The 22,844-nt window shown below is 37.9% G+C and overlaps 1 protein-coding gene across 1 annotated transcript; it reads right to left on the reverse strand.

Annotated features, from left to right (window-relative positions):
• Position 1: 1 nt before the first annotated feature.
• sema6ca (sema domain, transmembrane domain (TM), and cytoplasmic domain, (semaphorin) 6Ca) lies at positions 2–22,582 on the reverse strand. Its single transcript, XM_065283782.2, has 18 exons — positions 22,481–22,582; positions 12,440–12,571; positions 11,815–11,929; positions 11,563–11,620; positions 9,910–9,966; positions 9,400–9,501; positions 9,135–9,225; positions 8,754–8,879; positions 8,578–8,666; positions 5,411–5,628; positions 5,129–5,260; positions 4,847–5,002; positions 4,567–4,740; positions 4,328–4,456; positions 3,751–3,828; positions 3,599–3,660; positions 2,422–2,478; positions 2–1,012 (listed from the first exon to the last, which is right to left on the reverse strand). Exons 2-18 carry the CDS (start codon positions 12,567–12,569, stop codon positions 6–8), a joined length of 2,781 nt encoding a protein of 926 aa, XP_065139854.1. The 5' UTR covers positions 12,570–12,571; positions 22,481–22,582; the 3' UTR covers positions 2–5.
• Between the last annotated feature and the right edge of the window lie 262 nt (positions 22,583–22,844).

Here is a 22,844-nt window from a genome sequence, read left to right on the forward strand (position 1 = left end):
TTTAGTCAGAAGTTGTTTTTGTCATGTGTGTTATTGGAGGCAGTAGAGGTCAGGTGTCGCGCTCTGGTTTGTATGTTTATGGGTTTCGGGGGTATCTGTGGTTTCAGGGATGCTGCCCGTCTGATGACAGCTGTCGGCTGAAGATGAGGAGGCTCGCTGAAGCTGTGCTGTCGGATGAGACACGAGGAGCCCGTGATCAACGGTGTCTGCGTCTCATAGATGTTCGTGCCTTTCTTGTTAAAACTGTGCTGCCGGGTCGTGGTAACCCCGTTGCTTATTCTGATTAGACCGTGGTGCTGCGAGGACAAGCGAGACATCGGCTCTCTGCTGTCGTCCTGCTGCTGGGGAATCTCTTTAAACGTGTGATCGGGTGGGGTTAAGCAGCTGTAGTACGATGTTGACTGCATGAGCGGGATCTGCACCGGTGGGTTCGATACGACATCGCCCGACAACAGTGATGAGGTCATAACACTGATGTCCTGCCCCCCTGAAATTCTGTCTCTGTGTTTGAATATGCCATCTGTGGGTGATGTGTAATTTATAGTAAGTTCCTGATGATGGGTGGCCAGTGGAACGTTTACATCTGTAGTCGTGGAGGCGTGGCTTCTCTCCCATTGGCTGTTAATGGACTTGACACTCTTGATGGAGAATTCTGGCGTTGAATCAGGGGTGGGAATGGTTGAAAGCAGCTCATTCCTGACAGGCTGGCCAGGCATTTCATCTGTCACATGTGATTTGGGGGTCTGTTGTCTGCAGGCTGGGGTAGAGCTGTAGATGTGGGAGTTTGTGAAGTCTGGTTTAGTATCCAGTAGGTGGTTGATTTTGGCGAGACTGTTGAGGGTGTGTGGAAGCGTCTCCTCAGATTCTTGTGCTCGACGAGATCTGCAGAAACACAACAGCAGCAATCCCGACACAAACGCACCTAACACAAACGCTATCAACATACACACGGCCAGCAGGGTAAAGTGATGAGTGCTGATCAAACCCTCAGCATCAGGAATCTGCTTCACACCTAAAGAAAACAAAGAGAAGAGAGACGGATATGCTGTTATCTGATGCATTCATTGAGTTATGTGTGTTTGTTTATATGGTAAAAGCTCCTTTACTTTCTCTTTACTGTTTGTTCAAATCACATTTGTCAATGCCAATGGAGGTCGATGTCCTCACCTGGCGGCCATCTTGTCTCAGTCAGCTCGCTCACTCGTAGCATTGTGTTTTAAAGGGATAGTTCGGCCAAAAATGAAATTAAACCCATGATTTACTCACCCCCAAGCTGTCCGAGTTGCATATGTCCATCGTTTTTCAGACAAACACATTTTCGGATATCTTAGAAAATGTTTTAGATCTTTCTGTTGATTAAATGTAATGTTACGGGGTCCAGCCATAGTTCACGACCTTCAAGTTCAAAAAAGTGTGTCCATCCTTCACAAATTAAATCCAAACGGCTCCAGGATGATAAACAAAGGTCTTCTGAGGGTAATCTGCGCAGTGTTGTTGTAGAAATATCCATATTTAAAACTTTATTAACGAAAATAAATACCTTCCGGTAGCGCCGCCATCTTAGACTCCTCTGTATTCAGGAGAGAGTATTAGCGTAGTGTACGCACTTTTCTTAGTGACGTATGACAAATTCGGAGGGCGGGGGGACAGAGCAGCAGCAGAGTAGCCTCCGTACGCTGCGTAAGCGCTCATCCTGAATGCGGACGCCACTAAGATGGTGGCGCTACCGGAAGGAAGTTATTTACGTTAATAAAGTTTTAAATATGGATATTTCTACAACAACAGCGCGCGGATTACTCTCAGAAGACCTTTGTTTATCATCCTGGAGCCGTTTGGATTTAATTTGTGAAGGATGGACGCACTTTTTTTGGACTTGAAGGTCATGGACCCCGTAACTTCACATTTAATTAACTGAAAGATCTAAAACATTTTCTAAAATATCCGAAAATGTGTTTGTCTGAAAAACGATGGACATATGCAACTCGGACAGCTTGGGGGTGAGTAAATCATGGGTTTAATTTCATTTTTGGCCGAACTATCCTTTTAATGCTGGTGTACTTTTAAATGACCATAACTCAATTTTATTCAAATTTACGTCAGAGATGTACCTATGATACTGCATACTTATGAATATTGTTTATGAATCATGTTCAAGCATCCAGAATTATAGCCACATTAATAATGTTTGAAAGAAACCAAACCATTTGAAAATCAGTAGAAAATTTTGCAAGTTATGGTTATTTACAAGTACATGAACCATTAAAACACAATGCTATGAGTAAGCGCACTGACTGAGACAAGATGGCCACCGGTGATGACGTTAGAGACTCCGCCGTAAGACATCAAGCCTTTATTATACATATCTATGGTACTGACAGTAATATTAAATCAAATCAAGTCTGTGTAAGTGTGTGCACTGACCAGACGCTGAATCCACCGCTGAATTCTGATTATGATCTGCTGATGACATCACATCTTCTAAACCAATAAAAAACAAGCAGTTAACAGAGTATTATGTAGTTAGGAAAACCATGCCTTTCATGCTTTATATGCACACAGTACAATGATCTAATAATTCCAATCATCTAGACCTGAAAACTACACAACAAGTGTTGAACATATGAAGAGCTCAGATGCAAAAGCCGCTAAACTTTGAGAGATAATGATATTGGCACATATTATACGTTCAAACACTTTCGCTTTAAATCCACTGAATCCATTAAGAGTCAGATTAAAATGCTCATTTCATAACGGTTTTCTGAGGACAGTCCCGTTTTTTGGTGTTCTGTCCTCAGCCGGACCTGTCCCCAGAAATGTCACCGTTTTATAACACGTCCTGAACAAATTCAATGTAAAACCCAATCAACAATCAGTGTGTGGAGTAACAGACGAGAGCAATCATGTAATGACTATTTTCACCAGCAGATGGGGTGCGAGGTACCCGGATTACTTTGTCATGCATCACTGCTTTAGTGATGAAGAATTAAATCCGAGACACATGAAAAGTTTCATCAAGTTATCATCAATCAAGTTATCGGGTTAACGATACTGAATACTCATGTTACATTAAAGTAATAAACCAAATAAAGTAAACTGATCACAACATGGTACTGAGCATTTGTTGTGTGTAAATGTGTTTATATTTTGCATTAATCCTTCTGTTCCATGTTTATAATGCTATGAAATCAGCTGAAATAGTAACTTAGAAGTAACTTTAATCACACTTAATGTCATATCTGTGCAATGTAAAAATGTAAAGAATCAGATTTACAGAAATTAATTGAATTAAACCCAAAAAGGTTTTGTCCCCATTTTTTAATTCAGTAACAAATAAGGTTTTAATGATACTGTTAACTGTTGAACTAGGATATTGTCCCCGGGTTTTATTGGAAAATCTGGTCAAATTTACAAGAAAACATGTCAGGGGGTTTTGGATCTGAGCTCCTTATACAGTATGTTGACTTCAAAATATAAAGTACAAAAATATAAAAATTCAAATATCATGACCCACATTTATCAACACTAAAATCATCACTCCTTTAACATCTCAATATTTTTTTACAACAAGAACAATTTGACACAATCAAATCAAACTTACCGGTACACGTGTCAGTTAACTGTAAGTTATTATCACCATCAATGTCCTGCTCAAAACCTGCCCTGATCACACAAACACAGATAATTAACTTGTGTTATAATTACAACACTGATTGGCTTTTGTGGTTTAGCAGGAAGTGATGTAATTCTTACTTAAATCCTGGGGCCACATCAGCACAGCGTCCTGTACGCAGCCAGATACAGTATGGGTCATGTGTGGAGATACAGTGACTGGAGTAAAACACAATAAAAGTCAAATATCTTTTACTCAAGAAATGTTTACTCTAATTTTTTACAACTTCTGTTATAGGTTCTGTAGCTACTTAAATACCACAATACAATTAATCATGTAGAACCCAACTGGAGTTTGTATGTGTTTGTGTTTGTATGTGTGCGCGTGCATTTTTATGCGTGCGTGTGTGCATTTTTATGCATGCATGTGTGAGCTTGTATGAGTGCATGTGTGCGCGTGCGTTTGTATGTGTGTGTGTGTGTGTGTGTGTGCGTTTGTATACGTGCGTGTGTGCGTTTGTATACGTGCGTGTGTGCGTTTGTATACGTGCGTGTGTGCGTTTGTATACGTGCGTGTGTGTGCGTTTGTATACGTGCGTGTGTGTGCGTTTGTATACATGTGTGTGCTTGTATCCGTGTGAGTGTGCACATGTGTGTGCACGCAAGCGTTTGTATGTGTTTGTGTGCGTGCATTTGTATGTGTGCGTTTGTATTTGACCTCTTGCAGGTGCTGTGTTTGGCGCAGCGGCTCAGAGGAACTCTGATAACACAGCTAGAAAATGCCACAAATAGAGCGTGATGATCCTTATCCAACTCCAGACCCAACACCCTGCGCTCACGACTACACCTGTAACACAGACAGACAGACAGACAGACAGATGTGTGTGTGAGAAAGAGGACCAAAGGGTCATGGTAATCTGACAGTCACAGACCATACTTGTGTGGTTTGATACTCACTGTGTGGGATTGAAGACATCGATGTCCTCCAGCAGTTTGGAGCTGTGTGTGCTGTTGGGTGAAGTGTTGATCAGAACCTTCAGTACACGGCCATCCTCTGAACCCAAGAATACGACTGTGCAGTTCTTATGAGGCCCAGCAGCAGTGTCCACAACAATCCGTGTTAGTTTATACCTGCACAATATGATACAAACACAATGAATCTCTTGTAGACAGCAGCGCTATTAGACATCATATAACACAAACACTATTTCAGAAGGTTAGCAGCAGTGTGTCATACCGGCTGGCAGTGCTGGTGATCAGTGGTTGGTTGTTGACTGAAAGCACAGACTCATCCATCAGTGGGTGTGTCTTAATAAACGACAGAACAGAGTCTGGAAACTGGACCGAGGAGGAGAACGAGGACGCAGAACCTTCACCTGGACATGAACCAGGACTGAAAACAGAAACACAAACACATATGTGAAATGTGAACGTCACAAATATACAGCGTGATATCTTGTAAGATGATTACCCAGGACTAACTACAGGTTAAAAACAACACATTGTGAGAGGGGCTGACCGTGGTTTGGGGACGTGTTCCTCAGGTACTGACGTCCACACTGAATCACTGTTCTTCTGATCTTTAAACTTCCCATTAAAAACTCTCTCAATGTCATCCAAATAAAATCCACATACAGCTGAACCAGGAATGCTGGGAAACACAGACAGTATGAATGTTTGTGTGTGTGTGTGTGTGTGTGTGTGTGTGTGTAATATTTGTGTGAGTTTTGTGTGTGTGTGTGTGTGTGTGTGTGATGTTTGTGTGAGTAGTGTGTGTGTGTGTGTGTGTGTGTGTGTGTACCTGTTAATCTGTGTAGTGAAGAGTCCGAGCACAGCGGGCCGCTGGTTGATCTGTAGGACATTAGTAAGCGACTGCAAAACATCAAAGTAGAAGAAGGTTTCTCCAGGAACTGAGCAGTTCAATCGAGCCTTCAGAAATGATGTCCAGTAGCGATCCAACACACGTGTAGAGCCCCCGCTGTCATTCTTACACACGCGAGCCACACGCGAATACACCACCTACACAATGAGAGACAAAAGGCCTTTTCATATTTGAAATAGTTTACCTCGGGTCATTCAAAACCCATAACAAACAGAATCCTGTGTTATCTGTTTCACACTGTTCATCCTTTACCAGAGGTTAAGAGATAACCCTGAGTGTATAAATATAATGTTTCTCATTGTACATTACTTAACCCACTGTAAATGTTTACATTTGCATATTTGTGATGTCATGATTGGATAAATACAGCAATGTTAAACTGACTGAATAAATACAGCTTGCAAATCGCTGTCCATAAATGATTTTTACTCCAGGTGTTTATAGTCACTATTTAGCATTATTATTACTTTTCCTTACATGTTAAAATGACTCCTTACACAGCATGTGAAGATTCTGTGACTGCACACAGCTCATGAAATGATGTACAAGCTCTTCAGTTTCTGATTGGCTGTCTGCTGCTAAGCATCTACCCATAACACTCCATTCACACGGGGCTGTCAGCGTTAATGCTTCTCATTTACTTTCAATGGGTGACGTCATACGTTGCACGCAAATTGAATCGTGGATCCACATCACTGCAGTTGCTTGTGGCAGAAGTTAAAAATGTCTCAACTTTTCAAGCACCTAAGGCATAAGCCAATCAGATTATTTGCCTTATGCAATAACCTGGTGTAGACGCTAGCCAATTACTAAAAAAGTATCAGGTACTACGCAGAGGCGCGGGAAGATATTTTCGGTAGGGGGTGCGGGGTTATAGAATAGAGTTATAGAATTCTAATGTTGTTCACAAGCTCTGTATTCTGCAGACCACTCTACCTATGTCTTCTTTTAAAAAAATCACTCGCCCCTCCCATCCATAAAGTAGCCAGCTGAGCTGACGGGGCATACAAACTATATAGCCTATTGCAACATAGTAGAGATTCTCTGCCCAGGACGTTATTTTCCGCTACTATCCTCGGGCCGGGCCGATATAAGCATATTTTGAATCATTACTTTATTACCCCAATTGGGGAGAAAGCTATGCCATAATTAGAAATATTATGACTATATTTAGGCCAAAGTAACAAATGTCTCCAAAAAGTTACACAAATTACAAATTACAAAATGATTTGTAAAAGTTACAAAATGCAACGCGAGTCAGGTGCGGAGTCTCCTCTGGCATGCATCACGCACCGGGCATGCTGTGCGGTATGGTGGAGCTTAAGTGCAACATGGAGTTTGAAGATGTAAAGAAAAAAGAAAAACAGGAGAATTAACTTTGAGCAAGTTTGGAGGAAAGTCGGAGGTATTGAACCAGTTTATGTACACATATGCATTCTCACTGGTCCCAGTAGTACGCCTTTTTGTTGTCCTTTGGTTAAGTTTTTAATATTTCTAAACTCTAACATAATAACTTTATTGACATTACTCGAGTTAAGGCGATTATAGTGGTCCTTTCAATTCACGGGTTTCATTTAATTCTATTTTACACGTAAATGTAATATTTGTGTCTTTACGTTTTGTTTCACTTTGCCATGGCTCCTGCGGTGTAAAAATAAGATATTTTTCGACTTTAAAATTCCAAAATCATGTCCTAAATTGTCGGAATATATTCCTAATGGATTCATTTGAATTTATAGACGTTTAACATTAAAATCGATGCATGGGAATAATTTAGATAATTCTTTTGAAATACCTTTTAAATGTCGCATGCATGTTCCTTATTGTACATATATAATTTAGTTCCTTTTACGTCGTTTTAATAATTTAATTCAACCGTTTACACTTTCATTCAATAAAGCACATGTTCTGTAACATTTACAAGTGCGTTAAACACCGCAAAACAATTTGGCTATATTTTTAAATATTTTTGAAAAGATGACGAACTAGAAAATCGTTTACTGAACCTAGCTTAGCTTGGACGCATTTTTCCATCGGAATATGTTTAAAATATCAAAATGGGCCAACATATTTTGATTAAAATATATTCTAAAACCATGCTAAATTATTTTAAGAGTAGGAGACCTTCTAATATAGGCCAACCACACTCCACAGTTCATTCTTGTTCGTTTTATATGTGTTTCATTGTTGCATGCACTTTTTACGCATGCAAACTAAAATGCTATTTATATAGTGCGACCATTGTAAATCAATGCGAATCATTGTAAAAATGTATTAGCAATACATACCTTAATAACTAGTCCTCGGGAATTTTGCGTTGTGTGATTGAAAAAAATCCAAAATTCTCTTTTGAGACATTGCGAAGCTGATAGATAAACTCATTCGGCGTTCAGTATGTCGCTGTGAGTGTGCGTGCTTGTGTGTTATGCTTATGCCTATTACAGCATATCGGCTGAATGCAATCACGTCGTCAAGACAGAATCTGATAGAATCTGGCTAATACACACTGAAATAAATTAAATCATTTTAAAATTACTAAAGTTATCCCTCTCTTCATCACACACCCAACATGGCATACAAAATGTCTTTGTACAGAAACAAACCAAAATCAAGAGATATTTATGAGATATAATTTTAATGTCATCGCAGTTTTAAATCTCTGCCACCAGGGGGTGCTGCAGCACCCCCAGCACCCCCACTTCCCGCGCCCCTGGTACTACGTACCATACCCACTGGAAAAGACCCCAAAGGTAAGCTGACCCGACCCAACCCATGTGGTACTATGCAATGGAAAAGCGGCATTATTGTGACAGATCTGGTGTCTCATTTATAAAACTGTGCATAGGATCCTTACTAAAAGTCAACGTTTGCACAAAAGCCAAAAATGCCATACGGCAAAAAATATGAAGACTTGTAAAACAAAGCAATGTTCCCTTTATAAATCACAGATCACCTGCAAGTCAGATCCCACCATGTAAGTCCATTCTCTCATTAAATTTGTTTTTTATAGATCACAACCTTTGCGTGGGAACTGGTGTGTGCACGCTTTATTAATGAGACCCCTGAATGACTAAAATATCAGTCACCTTTCCTGCAGCCGTGTGCTCTACAGAGATCTCACGGAAGAAGAAATACACATAGTTGCCATATTCGACAGCGTGCAGGAAGTGAGGTTCTGTAGAGACAAAACATTTATTCTTAACATCAACAATGTCAATAATCAGATTTTCATAAATGTGCAGTGAGGGCGTTCATGCGGCACCTCTGAGCCATTTGGAGTCGTATTTGACTGTACGCAGGACAGGTTGCCCTTCTCCTCCTAAACTCCTGTAAATGACAGCATCACTCGCCTGGAAATCTGTCACTGTGGCCGAATAAAAATGACCACCTGAGGTACAGAGAACAACATGATCAATGAGGAAGATTATCTTATGAAACTGATTGGCTGGATTAGAAAACACTGCAGTAAGAGAATCACTGGAGACATTCTGAATAAACTGCTATTGTACTAGTTTAAAGGTTGTTTGACGGGTAAATAGATGACAAATGTGGTCTTACAAACTATGTTTTAAATGCTCCAATCATAAAATGTTTTGGACTCCTGTGCTGACAGCTCTTGTGAGCTCATACTTGAGCCTCTCACCTGCAAACAGTCCAACGTTTGACTGGCGAGACTCGAACGGACATCGTGCCTGACCCGACAGCTCCTGGCCAACCTGCTCCAGTGTACTCAACTAACCAGAAATCACACAAAAGACTTCTTATTAAGCACTTACTTATTAACTTTGTACAATCATATATCTGTGAATCGGAAATCAGTGAATAACATGTGTAAACCTAGACTGATAAAAGCTTTTATTGCTGACCTAACCCAGATTAAATATGATATGACTGTGACAGACTCTCACCCTGTAGTTTCGGCAGGTGGGGTTGAGCGCGTTGGTCCCACACGCAAACAGAGTCTCGTCATTACGAGGCACAAGAACTTTGATGTAATTATAACATTCATCCTGAAAATAATAAATGATAGAAATATAAGTTTAATGTCAAGCAGAGGAGACCCAATGGACTGAACAGTTAGAGAGACGCGAGTAACACAGTCAGTGGGATTGGACTGTGATCTTTCTGTGATCAGATGAAAGAGGATCGACTGATTAATACTTTTACAGAAACAGAAGACATCTTTTTCTACCTGCTATCTGCTGATTGAAACTTAACTTCTGAGACCAAATTCATAAAACAAATTCTTCTTTATATCCTAAAGTAGTGAATTTGTTGTATTTAGTGAAGGCTAGAACACAACATCAAAGCTGAAGAAATGAGTGCACTTAAAGTAATGAGAACTTCAGACTTTATTTCGCTGATGATTTGCATGAATCCGGCCCCTATTTAAGATCAGATGTGATGGAGGTGCTTACACTGTTTCTGCCTCTGACGGCACACTTGGACACATCTGTAGATCTCCACATGAGTATCTGAAAATACAGATCACAGACTGTAAAGGGGGTCGCACACCGAACGAGAAGCTCCGTGCTGCATCGCGTCTAAGACAACTCGGAGGTATCGTACACTAGGGCTGTCAAAATGGCTGAACAAGTACATTCGAAATTCGTCCTTGAAAAATAATAAAATTCGAATTTTATTCGAATTGTAAAGACCTACTTTATCTTGGAGAAAATACTCCTAAAAGCCCACAAGAGGGCGCAGCACAAAGCCCCAATAAAAACAAATCATGCACAGCATATTTTTTGTTAAAACGAATGTTATAAACACTACTAATGAAATCAAAATTAACCAGTATAGTTGTGCACCTGTAAATGTACAAAACGAATGCCATACATAGACAATGCATATTAATATAGGGCATTTTATATAAGTAGATAAATTAACGTGTTTCTAATAAAGTATGAAAACGAATTAATCTTTATTTAAGCCAAAATAAGTGGGAAAGATCATTTGTCATTTAAATTTTGTCAAGCTTAAACGCTATTCACAACAACTTGTATTATATTTTGTGTGTTCCTTGGTTGAAAATATGTAGAAATATATGCGAGTAATAAAGTACACAACAGAAATGTTTAACTTACGCGCAGAGCGAAGTCGTTAATAAAGCAGACTCTCTGTTATTAACATAGAGTACGTGCTGAAACAGTCGAGTTGGCAGATGATCATCATGTTTATATTTCACGCAGATAATGTTGATGAAAAACTTGCATATCAAATGTCCAGGTGAAAGTCAAGTTTCCAGTCAGTTATTAAAATAAAGCCAACGCGGCGTTACATTGCAACTCTCTCATATGCGGTGTGGACTCTGTAGATGCACATATGGGTTTAATGTTGCTAAACAAGCAGCATTATGGCACTTTGGTGTTGATCAGTTATTTTAAACTTTAAAACTGCATTTAGAAGCAGACGACAATAATTCATCTCAGTTAGTTTCACTTTGCGGTTGAATTCCAGTTGATGCTCCAAAAACCAAAGGAGCATCACACAGCCCTTTTAATATGTATTCTGTCCGACTCGTAATCCCCACTGTCTTTTCTTGCTATTTTTCAAATGAATAACGCTGGCTTGCTCCGCATAGTTGACTGAGCCGCTAACGCTCTGTATAACAATCCGCGTCAGTTACGTCATCATCACGTTGCGTGAGCTTCCTGACACAGGTCAAATTCGAATGCAAAGTTTTACGTTCGAATATGCATATTTTTTTTTACATTCGACGAATATTCGAAATTCGAATTAAAATTTGACAGCCCTATCGTACACATTAAATAGCGCGAGCTTAATCAGATAGCATCTATTTCAAAATGCTAAATATATGTTAGCAGCCAATGTTAATCATTAATGATTTTGGATAAATATGATGTTATTTAATGTTAAACTATGTGGCGCGACAGGGATTTGAGCAACTTCCTGAGTCATTGCTGTTGGCACCGCTGTGTGTATACACATAGAAAACAATGCGCTCGATTTTTTTAGAACGGTGCGGCGCTGAGCTGCGCGTCCAGTGTGCAAACCCCTTAAGACTCAGTTTATGTGTATCGGTGTGTGAATCTGTCTGTGTTTCTCACCTGCTGTGGTAATATTTGATTTACTGCAGCAGTAAGATTCACAACAAACACATGGTCTCTAAAATAAAGAGAGAAAAGGACATATTTTATTTTCACTTTAAAATGTCATTTCAGAATAGTTACACATTTGAGTCAACAGAACAAGAACAAAATATATTAGTGACTAAGAAAATCCTCCAGCTTTATGTGGACTGGAAAAACAATATCTTACAGACTCGTGTAAACTAACTGACTGTAAGTAATGACAGTAACCTGGCAGCGATGTACAACATCTGCTGGATTCTGATCATCAGCTGGTAGTCCAGGCCGAGACGCTTTGTGTCATTATCTGACATTAGACCCCGAAAACTTGGATACAGGTGAGAGTCTGTGGAAGAAAAAAATCTTAATGTTTAAATGTTCAAAAAATATAATCAACTTATTGTTATCTATCTCAGTAAGATAAAGTAGAAGAGTTTTTTCTGTTGAAATCAATGATGACAGAATTCAATGATTAATCTTAAAGGCAATTCAAGTGTTAATCTGAATGGCTGGAATACAGTAAAAGTTAAATCAACAAAACTTTGTGTTCCCGTTTTCCAGCAGAAATGAATTAACTGGGAGCAGTTTTTCCACCAGACTAACTGGTGTCCAAAAACACTCAATCTGCTCTATTGAACATTGAATGGAAATATCAGTGAATAAAGAGAATAATCAGTAAAAATTATTAAAATATTAATACATCCTAATTCTGACACTTGAATATTATTACAAAAATCACACATTTACTTGTGTAGCAGTGCCTCTATAAAAAGCTGGAAAAACAGAATAAAGAAACAAAAGTGAATTTCCTTCATTAGTGATTAACACCGTAAACTGAGTCCTTTATGTTCCTCACCCTCCAGTTTCACCACACTGATTGGCTGAAGATCACTGGGAAATGGTGTGGCACAAGCAATGACTGGGAGAAAACAAGCTAAAGCTATAATCTCCATGACAACAGAGAAATCCCATGTCCTGCCAGTCATCTCTAGGGATAAAATGACAAAATAAAAGTTACAAGGTTGATGACATGACTACAGCATTAATACAAACCAAAAAATGTTTGTTGAGGTGAAATCACAGTAAAATATGTAATGTACCACATTTTATACATATGTGACCCTGTCTGTGAAATTTAAAGATAATTTAAATATGGGATTAGGATCATCAGTGTTTTGAATTCATTCATTGATTTCCCTTTAATTTATGCCAAGAAAAGATTTTTTTTTTTACAATACGTAGGATGACTATGTAGAAAACAGAAAAATGACTTTAGCTGGGTTTTCATAGGCAGAGTTACATACAGTACGGCAGATGCTTTTATCCAAAGTGACATTTAACTCTTTCCCTGCCAGCGGTTTAAAAAAGTTGCCAATCAGCACCAGCATTTTTTATGATGTTCACAAAAGTTTAATGCCTTCCAGAAATTTTGCTTCTTTAAATATATAAGCATAAAATATATCACATGAAAGAACAAACCCGCTGCTTTAAAGAAAACAACATTTCATCTTCATTTGCTCCCTTTTTAAATACAAAAATTTTGAGCAAAACGCTGCAATATTTGCGTTTTTGTAAAATCATTTTGTTAGAGATCAGAGGAATCCTCAAAAAATACAAGGAGTTTAAACTTTTCCCTCTTAATTGACGAGTTAAACTACAGATTTTAGCAGTGTGTGTTCCCTGGAAATCAAACCCATCACCTTTGCGCTGTTCGCACATCATCTACCAAATGAGCTACAGAAACTCTTTAAAAATCAATTCCTTGTATATCTGTTTAGAAAGTCAGGACTCAACTTGTTTTGGTTTGGTGTGTGTAGCTGAGATTAAGGTCAGACACACATCAGTGTTTAAATTCCTAACAAGATCAATTTCATTGTTTATCTCCCCTACATAACAGAAATACTGCAGTAGAAATTAAACAGACAGACACACACACACACACACACACACACACACACACACACACACATTCAGAACTCTGAAAGGGATTACAAAAATTTTATACATGAATTCACAGTGCACATGTGATTTGTGTTCTCCTCAGGCTTAATGTAAATATGTAATTTATGTAAAAGCGTCTGCTAAATGAATTAATGTAAATGTATTCACATTTTTACATTATGTATACCAGTGTTTCCCACAGATCTGAAATTTACTTGTGGTGGTAGCTGGTGAAAAGGGCAATCATTATTATCCACCGACAAAAAATGGTCTACTATACATTTGACAAAGAACTAATAATGTGTGACACAACACAATACTTTGATTTATAAAACATTCATATTAATTTCACATTATAGTTCATTAATCTAACCACCCCAAACTTTCTTTGCCATAAACAAAGCTGACACTGTTTGTCAAAGCACCACGAAAACACTTTATGTTTTTGCACTGATATATGAAGTAATTTGATGACCCCTTTTATCAAACTCAATTATATACAATACTATGTATACTATAGCCTATTAATAGACAGTGGAGGTCTATAGATTATAAATGTGACTGATGTTATAATGTTAATAATTTCTATTAGATAGGCACTTTTACCGTTTCTGCTTTCTAATTCTCTTTTGCCGATTAAAAGCTTAATCCACACATTATTTCAGATTTAAAAGTCTACTTGCTGTCCCGATGAAAGACTATACATTACAGCTTTGCGTTTTTTATATCCTGAGTCAGCTAGAGCTTTGCTCGTTCAGTATTAGCACTGCTTTTTGCTACAATCTCTGTGCAAACTGTTTAGATTTTAGTGAAGATATGGTCTATTAATAGTAAGATTATTAAAAAATGGGATAAAGAAAATGAAGCGCCGCGTGGTCGTGACAAGAGCCAGTTGTTATCACCATAGAAACCGGAGGCACGCTGAAACAGCACTTGAGCTTTGCGCTCGCGGCCGTTCTCCGATCGACTCGGGTTTTAAACACAATATTAATCAGACTTGGGACCTGAAGTAATGAACTAGGACCGACCCGGACCCGACTGACCATTTAAAATATAAACCCGGAACCGTACGGGTCCCGCGTCCTAAGAGAAGAAAGACCTCTAATGGTAAAACTCAAGTTCACTCAAGTTCAGAAACATGAAAGGATACAATGTGACACTGAGGTTGCTTCGCGTCGCACCCAATTCATTGAGAAACAGAGAGCACGTGAACGGACACTCAACGGGAGAGACACAACGTGCTTGCATGCTAAATGAAGCCAACTTGGATGCTATAAACACATATGCACATAAGCATATGCGACCATTTTGGTCGCAGTGTAGTTCCCTGGCTGCTCCGTATGTGCTGCAGTTGATCCAGATTGCCGCGCTGGATGATGAGTTTATGACCCGTGCATCATCTTCACGGTCACCCGGCCCCCACCTCTCTCTCTCTCGCGCTCTCTCTCTCTCCCCCTCTCTCTCCAAATCACGGGTCATCCATTCGAGTTCAGAAAATACGGAAATTCATAAAGTGATTTTTTTTTACCTGGACGGGTCGCAATTTACCTGGGCGCACCGCCCAAGTAGAGCCTATGTATGGGAAACACTGGTATACATCACACAACAGTAGCATACAATTGTCCGTCATGAATAAATTTGGGTCACACGCACCACCTCATTTTCGGTGAAGTCCTGCCATGTCAACACATCTGTACTGGATAACTGGCTGTCACGTCTAGAGCTGGGTAATCGATTCAGATGTTCCAGATCGATTCAATTTCGATTCACAAGCTATCAAATCGATTCGATTCTCAATTCAATTTTCGATTCCGGTTCTCGGGTCACTTTTTATACTCGATTCTCGATTCAACTCAATGAATATAGATTTAATACAAATACTATATTAATAAAAAAGAACAGTGAACAGCAGTTTACAAGTGGGTAATTAATAAAAAGAAAAAATTAAAAGAAAATGCTTCCATACTTCTGACTTTTTGTGTGAAGGTGGCATCAACATCGATGAAGCACCTGAAACTGCCATTTTAAGCACTGAATGAATATTTGTGAAAATAAATCTGAAAGAAAAAAATAAATTCTGCTCTTTGAGAATCGATTTTGAATCGAACACATTCTAAAAATCGATTAATCGAAAATTAGTCACCAGCCCTAGTCCCGTCACCCATTACTCTTCAGTTTTAACGTAGAGTAAATGAAGCCGACAGCAAAGTGCACCACACACGATTGCTTTGAAATGTTATACACAGCCAATTATCTGCTGCACTATAATGCAATATTCAATGCAATGAAACACAGTTTAACAGGAAATCACATGTAAACCTCCCAGTGTTGTGTTGATTCCAGCACTTTATTGAGACGCAACACATCTCATCTGAGCCACTGTAAGTGTCTGACTGCTAACTACTGAGAATAAAATCAAACCTACTAGTGTTTTACAACGCTAAACTCACTGTGAAAATAATAATTGACAGCAGTCTTTATATTAGAGTCCTTCACTATCTGATTAAATAAAGATTCTGTTGTTTATTTATACAGACACTATAAGAGCTGTAACTGTAATCTGATGTGTCAGCAGAAGATTTCCAAAACATTACACTTAAATAAATAAATGTGATTATCAATCCTAAAAGTGAACAAATGCATATCCCTCATAGTAGATACAATGATGTTTGCATAATTATTAATGGCCATTAGATTTCAGATTCTCTCACCACTTTCAAATCTTGTGATTATTATTCTGAATCTGATGGAGAGTTTTTGCAATTTCACAAAAGCTATGTTCAGATCGTTTTATATCCGAGATGCAGAAAACGCAGACAGAATACGGAATCCCAGCATAAAAATGGAATTCACTGTACAACACGGAATGTCACAGAATTTGGCAAATTTTGGATTCAGTCATTTTTTAAAACAATTATAACTTATTTTCAAATGCTAGGTTTTTTTTACATGGATTCATTAATCAGCAAATACAATGACAGGAATGCACAGAAAGATTTTTATTTCATGAAATGTTGGACTTAAAGAAAGGTAAGTCCGTTTCTCATCATGCATTGCAAGCAATGACAAGCTTTGCGGACGCACACATCGATTTTAACCAAATATGTACACTATTAATTTTAAAAGAATTAAACAGTTAAAAATATAGATGTAACAAAACTCACAAACAAGCAGAAAAAGAAATTAAATCATTCCGAAAGTGCAGTAGGTGTGCGAAAGCTAGACAGAAAATACCCAGCAATTTTACGCACCTATAGTTTAACGCTTTCAATCGCTGCATCTAATGTTTTGCAAAGAAAATGGAGGACAACGTCAATAAACCTGTGCAACACGAGAGAGCGTCGAAATTGTGACCTTACAGGAGATGAAGGAGTTATGACAAGGAGCCACCCTTGCGAGCTGACAGCAACCCGCTTTTGTGATGGAAGATTGGCAGTACGAAATACGCAGCTGGCAACGTAACACAGTCTCACCCCATGTCGTCAATATTTGACGACACTTGACCATTCGTCATATGTTGACGCGAAGGGTATACCTTTCGCGTCATTTTTTGACGAACTGGGGACTTCAATACTATTACGTCCGTTGCATTCTCTTTCCTATTTTCTTACCATTTTCGCGTCGGTTTAGGGTTAGATTACGCAAAATTAAACAGTGTACGCGAAATTAAACAGTTGTCAACTGGCGTTGGGGTTAGAGTTAGGTACGCGAAATGAAACAGTTGTCACCTGGCGTTGGGGTTAGAGTTAGGTTTGGGTAGGGATGTCATTATGTAAATCTAACCCTAAACCGACGAGAAAATGGTAAGAAAATAGGAAAGAGAATGCAACGGACGTAATAGTATTGAAGTCCCCAGTTCGTCAAAAAATGACGCGAAAGGTATACCCTTCGCATCAACATATGACGAATGGTCAAGTGTCGTCAAATATTGACGACATGGGGTGAGACTGGGTTGGGCAACGAAGTACCCGAGTTTCCCTGGGACATCAGTGCGGTCGGAGTGCGTCTTCTCAACAGATGGACATATAGTGAATGAAAAGCGCTCTGCTCTTGACCCCTAAAATGTTGATCGACTTGTTTTCCTGACCAATAATTTGTAATGGCCCTATTCTTTTTGCGCATTTCATTATGCCTGCTTAGTGCCGCCTAAGTGTTCGTTACGTTTAATAAAAAAAAATACACAGCATGTTCTCAACTTCAAGTAAGTCTATTTAAAGTTTCATTTTTGAACAGTTGTTTGAAATGGATCGAATCATTATTTAATGGCGTGGTGATGGCGCAGTGAATAAGACACTCGCCTTTGGTGTGAGAGACCCGGGTTCGAATCCACTGTGACACACCATTGTGTCCCTGAGCAAGACACTTAACTCCTAGTTGCTCCAGAGGCGTGCGACCTCTGACATATATAGCAATTGTAAGTCGCTTTGGATAAAAGCGTCAGCTAAATGAATAAGTTTAAATGAATAAGTTTAATTTAAAATAATTTTTGAATTGCCTAAATCATAAAAGCAGCCGGTTGAAGCCTGCAGTAATGTTTTTCATTTATGGCAGCAGTCCACTCTGCATATTTTTTTAGAGAATGCTGCACTACTGTTGCTGTTTTTTATTCTGCACGAAACTTAATGACAATGAATAAGAAATATTGCTGACTTATGCGTTTCAGGCGCTCTCTTTACATTTGTCTGTTATTTGGCGTTGAAAATGGAAACGTCTTTTTTAGACATGGAAAATCGATTTTACAATTGATTCAATGAACACTTATATATTAAAAATCGAAAATGATTTTTTCACAAAAGTGACAGCCCTAATTGAAATTTGGCTCCCCTTGTGATGTCAGAAGGGCATAATACTGTCCCTTAAACTGCACTAACTAACCACGGCACTGCCATTTAGTGCAGAGATCAGCTCATTTGCATTTAAAAGGACACACCTACAAAATGGCAATTTTAACATGCTATAATAAATTCACTAAAACTTCACATACGTACTCTGGGGATACCAAATATTAATTTTACATCTTAAAAAAAGTATTTTGAAATGTCCCCCTTTAAATAAAACTTTTAATAAATTGATGTTAAATTGTATTCGTTTAATGTTTTCAGTTGATAAGATATGCTAAATATTTAAAACTGAAATTTAATTTAACCATTAAAACCAGAGTGCAGAATAATAGAAAACAGGGAATTTTTTGAATAAAAATACAAATATGGGCCCTAAATATGAAACCAGTATAATTTTTTCTGTTATTCTCAATCATTTGCATATTAAATGTCTTCAAAGTCTTCAAACTAGGGGGAAACGGAAAAAGGGTGGCCTGCTGTCTTTAGATTTTGAAAACCCTTGGATTAGCAGCAATATTATTGTATACACACATACAATAATATAGTGTTTGTCTGTGTGTGTGTGTGTGTGTGTGTGTGTGTGTCAGTGGGCTTTACTGTAACTTATTAATGGCTGATCACAGCTAATCTTCCTCCCATTAGACAGATGAACTGAGACATAGGAGTCAGGACTGTAATCGCTTTCTTTCTAATCTGGATTTTTTTCTTGTAATGTACAGGATTATTCAATTAAAAAGCTTTATATACTAGAAGATAAAGCATTCGAATTACTGATTGTAATTTCATGGCATTACAAGCCTGTATATTTAGTGTTCAAAATGCTGTTTCTTTTTTACCGGAGAAATTAGTTTAGTCACTCTGCGTTTAACTTCAATATTGTTAGTTTCGGGTACAGTAGGTGCTTCATTAGATATCCAGTCAAATTTAGCAGCTTGTATTGAGAAAATCTTTGTTTCAAAGTGCTGAAGATGGTAATGTTTACACACAGCTCAGTTATAAACAAGAGGAACAACCAAATTCTTTAACTAAACTAACACCAGTTCAAATGGTAAAGCAATGCACAAAGGCTTGTGGGTTCAATTCCCAGGACACACGCATACGGATAAGATATATAGCTTAAATGTGTCTGCCAAATGCACAGCTATAGAAGTCAACTGACACATACTTGTCTCTTATTTAGCGAGTTATGTTTTGCTCACGTGGGCTGTTTTTCTGCCCATTGTTCTTGGCAAAATTTCTTAAATTCCATCGAGTAGGAAGAGACTGTCTGATGTACAACAGTTTTGAATTTCTGTGCTCCAGACTTTGACTTCACAACCTTTTCTTCTTTAAGGGAACGCCACTTTACCATTGACAGAGTTTTAGTTTCAGGACATTTTTCTTCCAACAGCAGCAGCATATCCCTGAATTTATCTCCATCTATATTAGTTTTTCACTATCACACAGCATCACATCCCTAAATGTATAAAGGCAGATTTGGCATTGTTGTCTGCAAATCAAGCAAGAATTATCTTCTGTGAAATAATCTGGGAATGTTTTTTGGTGTTCCTGAAGCTCTCAGAAACTAAAAGCTGAAGCTTTATTCAGACAAGAGTTCCTGAGACTCTTAAGAAAACAGACTTTATACTGAATTCAAGTCCTTTTAGAGATGAAAACAGACTTTTGAGCTTCACCTTTTTAAGGACCTTTCTGAGGCAATTACAGAATCATTAAAGAAGCTCATTTATATCAGTGTGCATGTGCTATAGACGTGGTGAACATCAATAAACCAGCTTGTGTGGCAAACATCTTTGCCCTTCAGTCTCTGATAGCATGAGAATCATTAAATATATGGGTAAAGTTTACACGGCTAATCATTTGTTGCAGTTGTACATTTGCTTTATGTGATGCGTAGGCAGTATAAAAGAGTAAAAGAAATATAAAATTACCCAAGACACTACTGGCTGGTACTAAGTATTAAGCTTATAAGCTCCCAGAGTCGGACAGATTTAAGACCAGCTTGCAAGGCACTCTGATGTCTTACTTCTGAATGACCACTTCTAAAGTCATATAATCTCTACTGAAAGTTAATGCTTTTGAATTTCATAAATAGATTATTAGTATGATTAACATTGATAAGTTGTAACACTTCACATATTTTGTGTTGATAAAAGCACTCAAGCAGTCAAATTAGTCAGGGTTTAAATGCTGTAAAATAACCAAAGTCCAAAGCATGGAAGAATTTATGCTAACACTTTACAAGAAGATTCATTAGTTAATGTATTTACTAACATGAACATTACCATGCGCAATACATTTGTTACAGTATTTATTAATCTTTGTTAATGTAAGTTAATAGAAATAAAGCTTTTAATTCTTTGTTCATGTTCGTTCACAGTGCATTCATTGACTATGTAAACAAGATTTTAATAAAGTATTACTAATTGTTGAATTTAACATTAACAAAGATTGATAAATGCTGTATAAGTGCAGTTCATTATTAGTGCATCTTAACTTATGTTGTTAACTAATAAACATTATTGTAAAGTGTTACCGAATTGATTTGTGTACCTGCATAGATAAAGTAAGAACTGACTCTTCTCTCTCTCTCACCAGTGTTTATTGACTTTATATAGGTTTGCAATTCAAGTTCTGATAACTGATTATCAATAGTACATGTGTAGTAATAGTAGCATAGCATCCCAGGTGAAAAAAGTAGTTCACTTCCATAATGTACTTTAGTGCTCTATTTTTGCCCACTAATTTTGTACTTAACATACTAAAAATTCTTCTTAAAATAATCTTTAGATTATCTAAGTGTACTTGTTTGTGCTATTTTAAGACATGAATATAAACTAAAATGCACTTTTAACATGTATTAAAAATGTATTTAGTTCACACTTGCATTAAACTTAAACCCAACTTTTATACAAAGATGAGTTCAAGTTTACTACTAGTGGTACCTGAATCCATTTTTTTAATTAGCATATATAAGTTAATATTCATGGTGTCTCAATATAGCATAGAGAAGTACACTTTATCAGATTATCTCAAGATGTACTAATGAATAATTGTTTTGTATATCAAGTACAAAATTAGTGCACAAAAAACAATTTTATCACCTGTGTTCTCTATACGTCATGTGGACATTACTGGATGAAGGTCTGTTACATTGAGGGGTTATGGATAAACTATAACTCTCTGTTAGGAGCTCTGTTCTCTCCATCACTGTGTGGAATTCTGGGGGAGTTTCTGTCCGACCTCGTCGGTTCTGTCTCTCATAGAACCCAACAGAAACTCTACAAGTGTTCCAGGAATGTTAAGAGTGGGCAGACAGACAGACAAAGACAGACAGACAGGGAGATAGAGAGACAGACAGACAGCACAATGAACAGGAAGCAGGCATAAGGGTAAATATGCATGAGACGCATGTAAGAAAACACATGAAGAGAAACTCATCCATAAGTTTATATATCTGAAATACTTGATAAAATATGAAAAGGCAAATAAATACTACGCCTACAATACTTTTATATGTAATAATATAGTAAACACCTCAGCGCTAACTAAGTTCAGCTGAACTGACATCTCATCATTACCTCAGAGCTTTTGTTACTAAAGACCCAAATGTCTACGCGCTTTGATCTGGTTTAGTGGTGTTGTAAGTTAGTGCGCTAGATGAGTTGAGTTTATGGACGTCCACGTGAGAACACCACTCAGGTCCATCTCACCTCAGTGTTTTATTTATAATGTAACTAACTTAGCGTTAGTTACTAACACACCACACTAATTTGATCATCATTCTCTCCACACTGACTGAATTTAACTCATTTAAAAAGACTGTTTGGCAGATGGTCAGACACGACCTTTAATCTCCTCAGATAACTAGTGAGAGATTACTACATTTACTCGGTAAAATCTTTACGGTTTGCTCTTAACACAGCGACTGTGTAAAACAGATTTCTGACTGAGGACCGTTTAACGGGCCACGGTTTAAATGTTTGTTGGAGAAGTTAATCCATTCGTGCGCTGCGCGTGCATCCCGGGCTCGCGCTCAAATTAAATGAGAACTAATATAAAACTTTAGATGAATTTACCATCTACATGTTAAACCACAGATTACCGCGTTTACTTACCTGTTGTGCGTTGCGTTCACATCATCTTAATCCATATTTTCTGAATTTTCCTCAGCGTTGGAGTTCACGGAGATGTCAATGCACTAACTGGGATGAGGCGTGGCTACTCTTAGAGACACGCCCTACTCATTACATATGCAAACTCGGGCCAATAAGAGGTGCACGCTGTGACGTTTTTCACTCACTCATCCAATTAAAACAGATGTGTTTCTCCTATGAGTTAAAAACTCAGGGCCTTTCTTAAGAAATGTTTAAATGCTCACAACGACTGATCATATGAGAAGTTAATACTCAATCAAAAAGATAACGAATCATTTTCATAATCAATTCTGCACTGTCATAATTAAAAATGTAATTTAGTGCC

Source organism: Paramisgurnus dabryanus, chromosome 19 (assembly GCF_030506205.2).
Source record: "Paramisgurnus dabryanus chromosome 19, PD_genome_1.1, whole genome shotgun sequence".
Classification (NCBI taxonomy): domain Eukaryota; kingdom Metazoa; phylum Chordata; class Actinopteri; order Cypriniformes; family Cobitidae; genus Paramisgurnus; species Paramisgurnus dabryanus.